General features: G+C 61.3%; 1 protein-coding gene across 1 annotated transcript in view; it reads left to right on the top strand.

Annotated features, from left to right (window-relative positions):
• The window catches only part of CACNA2D4 (calcium voltage-gated channel auxiliary subunit alpha2delta 4), an 83,830-nt gene that overhangs the window by 69,291 nt on the left and 6,475 nt on the right, over positions 1–8,064 (top strand). The window contains exons 27-29 of the mRNA XM_007178651.2: positions 4,541–4,602; positions 4,977–5,021; positions 5,212–5,274. Coding sequence (XP_007178713.2) covers positions 4,541–4,602; positions 4,977–5,021; positions 5,212–5,274 — 170 coding nt within the window. The remainder of the gene's footprint in view (positions 1–4,540; positions 4,603–4,976; positions 5,022–5,211; positions 5,275–8,064) is intronic.

Here is an 8,064-nt window from a genome sequence, read left to right as displayed (position 1 = left end):
ATTCCAGAGGGGGTAGCTGGAGGGGTGCACGGGGGCCCATCTGTCCGGTGGTCCTTCGGAAAGGGCACACGGTCACGCAGAGGTCACTGAGCCTCGTGACCCCAGACCGGGGCTATTTGGGGAGGGAAATGCAGGCAGGCTGGGCCGGGGGCCTGGGGTCAGTTGTCTGGAGCACCCTGGGGTGAGCCCTGAGGAGGGGGCCAAACCCAGCCCCGCCTCCCCGGCCTGGGCTTCTGCTCCTGGCTCTCTGCTGGATGGGAAGAGACTGGTATCAAGAACTCAGAGACGTCTTTACCAGCCAATCAGGACAAAGGAGTTGGAGAAATTGATATTCCAAGGGAAGGCAAGTGTTGATCCAAAGGAAAGGAAGCCAGGGACCAAGTCAGGAGAGGAGCCGCCGGCCAGAGCTGGACACGTGGCATGTTTCTGGCGTCCCTTTTCCATTTCGCCTGCTTTCTGGGGGGTCCACTGTCAGCCCTGGGTGCGGGTTGAGAGACCCCCTTGACTCAGGATGCCCCCACACCCTCTTCTGTCTGCTCCGCCGTTCGACACAGCAGGGATTCCCTGTCTCCCACCCCACGCCCATGTCACACGCACCTCACCTGCCCCCAAACACGCTTCCTGTCCCCCAGCTGCAGGAGAGTGTGTCCTTCCTGGAGTCTGGGACCCTCTCCTCACCCACGGGGTCCATCCCGCTCCTTGAAAACTCAACCAGAACTCACGTCCTGGTGCACCGTCCCAGGCTAGTGCCCGCGGGACCTTCTCCTCTGACCCGTATCACAGAGGACGCGTGGCAGCTTTCTGTGGGTGGTTCACCCCCTTTCCTACACTGGGGGCCCTCCCGGAAGAGGGGTCCACCTCGCCAGGCTGAGTGAGGAATGAGCCGGAGGAAAGAGCGCAGCCGGGTGTCAGGGCCCAGAGTCTGGGCTGTGCTGCTCACTGACCAGCCGTCAGCTGCCTGTTAGCCCCACAGCCCGGGGCTGCCCTGCAGTGAGCAGGAGGGGTGCAGGTCTCCGGGGTCCCTGGGCACCGGCTCCCCAGCTGGTACTTAAAAGATGGGCCCCCGCTGACCCCGCAGCCCTCGTACAGGTCAGCACAGCCTGCAGCTGGGTTTCAAGGACCAAGTGGATGGGAGGGCGAGGGGGACGATGGAGTTTCTGACCCCCCCGGGGCATGACCCCCCCCCCAGGGAGGGTTTGTATGCGTGCAGCACAGCTGTTCTGTGATGACAAAGCAGCAAGGAGGTGACAGCCAGGACGCAGAGCAAAGAGGTGCATCTTGATAAGCCGTCTGCCGCCTGTGGCCTTATTGAGGCTCTTTGTCTGCCAGCCAAGCGGCGCGGGTCTTAAAGAAAAGCTGCTTTGCAGGAAGGCAGGCAGAGGGAAGGCGGGACTCGGCCCCGGATGGGGGACAGGCCGGGCTGGGGCAGGAGGAAGGGGGTCCAATCGCTCCTCCTCCATCAGATTGCGGTAGGTCCCCCTGGGGACCGAGGTCGGGCTCTAACACAAGGACCCGCCAAGCACAGGCCTGGAGGGGGAAGCAGCCTGGAAGGATGGAGGCCTCGCCTGCCCTCGGGCCGGGCCTGGCTCTCTCCTCACCGTGCGCTCTGCCCTGTCTGCAAAGCCCAGCACCCAGGGCTATTCTCTGCTGCACACAGCAGGCTTCCAGGAGCTGCTGGGGGCAGGGTGGCCAGCCTGGGGTCCACTGGAGCGAGGGAACGGGGGCCGAGGGCCGCCCTGGAGTCTCTCAGGAGAAGGCTGGGCTCTCGCGGTGTCTGGGGTGGAAAAGCACGATTTGGGTTGTGAGGCAGGCGTTGAACAGAAGGATCTGAAACAATTCGACCCCAAGGTGAAGCCGTCAGGCGTGGCAGAGCACGGCTAACAGTTCTCCCTGGAGGAGGTTCTTCTTGTGTCTCACCTGAATTCCCCGTCTCTTTGTGGGTTCCCTCCTGGGTCCTCGAGGGCACCAGAGCCCAGCTAGATCGCGAGCATCGCGTCCCGCATCTATAGAAGGGCGGGGCTCCACGTGGATGAAGGAGTTCAGCAAGGTGCCCACACCGGAGGTAAGGGGAAGGCTTGCAGAACTGGCTTCCCAGCCAAGCGGCTGACTCAGTGGAATTCACAAGCATTTACTTATTTAGCTCGAAAAATATTAATTGAGCCCCGATGCGTGCTAGGTGCTATCCTAGGTGCTAGGTATCGGAACTCAACCCCCCACCCTCCCGCCTGCTCTTAGCCCCCATTCTAATGGGGCAAGACAGACTATAAATGAGAATAAAGTAAATAAGTCATGCATCTTAGAAAACAAGAAGAGTGATGAGATAGAGGGTGAACGGCCGGCCGCAGGGAGGACTGCGTTATCTGGGAAGTCAGGACGCCGCCCCAGGAGATGCTGTTTGGGCCGAGATCCAGCCATGAGAAGGAGCCTCCTCCTAAAGTTCTAGGGAAGAGCATTCCCAGGGGAAGAAGGCAGCTGGTGCAAATGCCCCGGGGTGGGAACAGGCTCGGCCTGATTGAGGGAGAAAGGGATTTGGGCTGAAGTCAGAGGTAGGGCGGCGGGGCCAGCTCCCTTGGGGGCTGGGACACCAAATTACAAAGGAATTTCAATTTTGTTCTAAGGGCAGCGGGAAGGCCTTGGAAGGTTTTGAGCAAGCGAGAGACGTGACTTGATCTTCAGGAAGGTCACTCTCGTGGTTCTGTGGGGAGCGACCCGCTCAGGGGTCTGTGGCATTAATCCAAGTGGCTCTGGGGGGTAGCAGTAGGGGTGGAGAGAGTGGGCAGATGCGTGACGTTTCGGAACAAAGGCGGCAGCGCTTGGGTGGGACGCGGGAAAATGATAACAATTAGGTAGAAGGTGTGTCCCCACGTGGGGAGGTTTGGGGAGGAAAAGCCAGAGTTAGGTCTTGAACTTGTGAAGTCTGAGATGCCTACCGGTGACCCAAGGGGACTAGCACCAGGCAGGTGGAAGCCCTAAATCCTAGGGGCGGGGCTTGCCTTGGAGGAGCCCGAGGTCCCACCGAGCTGGAGCCTGGTTCCGGGGAACAGGCGTGAGGTCTCACTCCTCCCACCCCTACCCACAAGCCTCAAAATCCTGCTTCATTAGAGAAGCACTAACCCCGCTCTCTCAAGACTCCCTGTGGTGGAATCACAGAATTTCTCCCAGATCAGAGATGCCGGGCCTCCAGGAGACTTGGCAGCGAGACATCGAGAGGCCGAGTCTGGCTCGAGAAAGAGTCTGAGAGCTTTGACGCAGAGGCCAAGGTCGGGCTAAATAAGCGTTCCTAAATCCCAGAGGTTCGAACATCCTAAGCTTTCACGTGACTCCCCTCTGACAGTTGTTAGGCGGTTCCACTCTTTCATGCAGCCTTTTTCTACAGGTGAGAGAAATCTGTCTAAAGTGAACATCAAGGGTGGTCCTAACAGGAAGAACGAGGGGCCTCCCGCAGCCTTAGAGAGAAACGGGGGAGGGGAGCACACCTCACCTGCAGCTCAGGTGCTGCACCTGGGTCTGTCCTCTTTGTCATGAACCGAGATGTGGGCCTACCCGTCCCCTTCCGGCCCACGCCTTTTACCTGCCCCCCGGACCTTGCAGCAACAAAGAAGCCCCCGACTGTGATGGAAAGTCTCTCCAGTGAGCCGTCACTGGGGTGACTGCAGAATGTCTCGTGAACACGGCATAGTGGCTGGAACCCCGACCCATCCCCATGTCACAGACAAGGGGACCGGGCCCTGAGCGCGGAGCTTGCCCAGGCCTGTCAGCCCCCTCCCGACGGGGGCTCAAGTCAGGCCAGAGGAGAGAGGTGAGGTGCCTTAGAGACACCGGGCGCGTGGGTCCCGCTTCTGTGTTCAGGGGCCAGGCGGCTCGGGCGAGGCTTCCCCAGCCGTGAAGCCCCAGCGATAGCAGAGCCGGCCTGCTGTGTGGACACGAGCTCAGGACGCAGGGTGCATGGCACTCAGCACACTTTCTATATTCCTGTCTCTGATGGTAGGAGGCCGGCCTCGTTTCTTTGTTCTTTTTCTTTCACTATAACCTGCCTTTCTTTCTATTCTCTGGCCCCAGATTTCTCTTGGCATCTGGGCACTGGCTTGCGTTCTCCCAGCGTTTGGGGACCAGAGAGGTGTGGCGGCCCTTGTGAGAGGCGGCATCAAAGCCTGGTTTTCTGGGGCTGGGAGCCTCCTGCAGGCCTGGGCCACACGGTCTCGACTTGCGAGGAAGGAGCCTTCTTACAGATCGGGGTGGGGGGCCGGAGCGGAGCAGGTGGAGGGGCTGTAACTACCCACAGAGGCCCTGAAATCCAGCCTCAGTCTCTGCGGGAAAGGGGAGAGCGGCCTTCCCAGGGCGCCTGCCTCGAGCTCCAGGGATGGAGAGACAGAGCCACCGGTGCCCCCACCAGGAAGCTAGTCTGCAGGCTGCCTAGGGGCCCCCCACCCCCTGCTGATGGGCCTCCTCCCTCTGACTCAGATCTGACGTCTTCTCTTGCCATCCCCCCCAACCCCGTCCCCAAACACCCCCATGGCCTTGCCTTCCCCGCTCCCGGCAGCCGTGGGCGTGCAGATGAGGATGGAGTTCCTGCAGCGTACGTTCTGGGCGGCCACCCGGCAGGTGGGTGCCAGGGGTCGGCGGGGGGGTGGACGCTCAGGGTGAGGACCCCCGACCTGTGCACCTGGCTGCTGCCACCAGCGAGGCCCTGCCTGCATCTCAGCGCCCGGAGCCCCCAGCAAACACTCCCCGCGCATACACGCAAGGCACACACGCCAGGCACGCGCCACGGGCGCACCACACAAGCGCACACACACGTCACACCGTGCACATACCCCTTGAGTTCACACCACATTCACCAAACGGGTACGGGACACACCCCTGCACACACATCACAGGTGTGCTGTGGACTCCATCCCCACACGGATGCATCACACACACGCGCACACACCACACACACACACGTGCACAGCTCATGGTTCCCCTCTTCCCTCCAGTGCGGCGCTGAGGAGGGTCCGTGCCCAGAGAGCTGCCAGGACAGCGTGAGCTCCCCACGGGGGAAACACGGTGGGAGAGGGAAGCAGCCCCCAACCCGCATCCTCCCGATGGGCCAGCCCCTCCTTCCCTGCAGCCCGGGCTCCACACAGAGGGCCTCCCTATGCGGTCGGGTGGGCAGGGACCAGGGGTCAGCAGCAGGGCCTGGCCTTGACCTCCTTCTGGGTTTCTTCCCAGGACCTGGACTGCTTCGTCATCGACAACAACGGATTCATCCTGATCTCGGAGAGGCCCCAGGAGGTAAGACACGCGGGAGGCCCAGCGGCCTCGATGGTTGGAGAAAGCCCAGAAGCAATCCCGGCCCAGGGCCAACTAGAGGAAAAGGTCTGATGAAAACGGAGTCTCTTCCTAGAACCACAGCCAGCTCCGCAAGACCCCAAAATCCAGACTTCTCAACTCAGACGCCCAGAGGAAATCTTACGTCTCTGGTCTTCTCCCACGATTGTTGGTAGGGAGTTGTCCACATGATGAAGCCCCGGCTTCTCTGTCTGCAGCCTTGCCCTGGGGGGCCTCCCCCAGAGTCCTACACCCCCTCCTGCTGCCCACCCCCTACCCCCCTCTGCCTCTCCCCTCTCCCATCAGGCCGTTCAGGCGGCTGTAACAAAACCCCCAGACTGGGCAGCTTACAAACCACCGTTCTGGGGGCAGGAGGTGCGAGACCAGGGTGCCAGGGGCCGGGGTGGGCCCCGTCCAGGTTGCGGGGTTCTCACTGTGCCCCCTCCTGGCGCGAGGGACAGGGAGGCCTCTGGGGTCTCTTTTCTAAGGGCACCAACCCCACTGTGAGGGCTCTGCCCTGGGGGGTATGTTTCAGCATGTGAATCTGGGGGACACACAGGCCACGGCGCCCACCCTTCTGTCTCCTTGGGGCCGGGTCCAGGCCTTCCCGCTTCGTGCGCGCTTCCCGTCTGGACCTCCCTTGTGGGAAATTCTGTCCTAACCCCCCAACCTGGCTTTGCTGCGAAGGGGAGTGAAGGGTGACACTCCCCCTCACATGGCATGGCTGTGCACCCAGGAACCCCACGTGCCCAGAACGGCCAAGGAGAAGGTATAGCCACAACCTTGTCTTTGCTGAGCCCCAAGTTGTTTATTTAGCCAGGAATTACACCTGAACCAACCCTGAACACATTCACTTAAAGTGATGCCTTGAAATGAGCCAGAAGCATCAAGGGGCCTCCAGCCTAAGGGACACGGTGCATGGTCCAGCGGGAGCTTTGCCACTAATCAGACGTGTGGTTGGGTGGCCTGGGTCCATCTCCCCCTGTTGGAATAAGGGCCTGGGCTGCGTGATTTCTCAGGTCTGGGTGCCCGGGTGCCGGCAGAGCCGCGGGGAGCGAGCTGATCTATGACAGCAAAGTTACTCAGATTTCTATTTCTCTCAGTAATTGTCTACTCAGCATGTTTACCCTTATTTTCTCAGCCATTACGTTATCTTATCACCCCATGTGTAGTTTTAAAAGCCACCTCACATCCTTTGTAAAACAGAGGGCGTAAATGAAATCTAATTTTCACCACAGGGTTGGGACCTTCCAGGGGCCTCCACACAGCCCCCTCTCCCCCCAACCCCAACCAGGCCCCATCAGGGGTGGGACGTCCCTCCATCATCTCTGGTGACATTATTAGGCTCATTTTATACCCGAGGGACAAACTGAGGCTCTGCCAGTTTAGGTTATTAACCCAAAAGCTCATGGATGCAAAAGAGCCAAACTTTGAACCTAGAAATACAAGTAGAGCCGTGACTGGGGGGAGGTTCTAGAAAAGCCCTCCTGGGAGGGAGACCAGGCTGGGGGAGCAGTGGCTTTGATGGGACCGAGAATTTGTAGGGCGGGGCCGGTGTCCTCGCTGGGCTCCCGGGGGTCATCCTCCCGCCGAGCCCCTGCCCCAGGTCACCTGCTGCCGCTCAGGGCAGAGTTCTCGCACCTGCTGGCTCAGCAGAGTCTTAGGAATTAGGACCCAGACGCCTGCGTCAGCCTCCAGGGCTGGTGCCGGGGCTCTGGGGGCGGCGGTCTCCGCCCCCTGGACGGCTCTGACCCCAGACCCGGGCTGTGAGGCTCTGAGAGGGCTCGAGGGGTAACACAGCGTGTGCGGGCAGCCCTGTGTCAGGAGTCACGACGCCTGTGCCCGGTGGACACTGGAGACTAGAGTGAGGCTTGGCCTGAAGGTCCGCGGAGGACGGAGCTGGAAGCCGGGCACTGACTGTCCAGCCATCCAGCCATTTCTGCTTTTTTTAAACTCATTCACTCCACAGCCCTGCAGCACTTACCTGTCGCTCTGTAACAAATCACCCCCAGTGGGAGGGCTTACACCCCAAGACCCACGATCTCCCAGCCTCTGTGGTGAGGAGCCCGGTGTGCTCGGCGGGCGGCCCAGGCTCGGGGTCTCCATGAGGCACCAGCGGGGCCTGACCTGCGAAGGGCCAGCCTCCGCGCCAGATCCCGCTGGCCCGGGGGCCTCCTGGGGGGTGGCTCGCCCCACCAAAGTGCAAGGCTGAGGAGAGCCAGCGAGTGTCAGCAGCATGAGGCCACGGTCCCCTGGGACCGGCTCTCGGAAGGGACAGCACCACTTGGACCATGTTCCGTTCACTAGAAGCAGGTCGCTGGGTCCAGCCTACACGCAGGGGAAGGGTACAGAGCCGTGAGGCCCAGGAGGCCGGGCGACTGTGACCCGTCCAGACTCTCCCACCACAGACTCCTACCCGCTCCCCAGACACACCCAAGAGCCTCAAGGGCCCGTGACCTGGCCCCTCCCCCCTCATTAGCCCCTCCCCCTTTCATCCCTGGGCCTCAGAGTTCGGTAGGGGGACCAGTAGCCTCTGGGGGCTTGATAGAAATGCAAGTTCTCAGGCCCCACCCCAGACCGAGCGAATCAGAAACTGGGAGTGGGCGACCACCTGCACTGCAAGCTCCCCCCACCCCCCCGCATGTAATGAGGTCCGAGGACCACTGCCCGGGCCGCAGCGCCGGCTGCTGGTGGTCTGGATGCACCTTGCCGCCTGGGCGCACGTGCCAGAAGGCCCAGATGACACTCCCTGTC

The sequence above is a fragment of the Balaenoptera acutorostrata genome, chromosome 11 (assembly GCF_949987535.1).
Source record: "Balaenoptera acutorostrata chromosome 11, mBalAcu1.1, whole genome shotgun sequence".
Taxonomy (NCBI): Eukaryota; Metazoa; Chordata; class Mammalia; order Artiodactyla; family Balaenopteridae; genus Balaenoptera; species Balaenoptera acutorostrata.
This window is presented reverse-complemented; position numbering and strand designations above follow the sequence as displayed.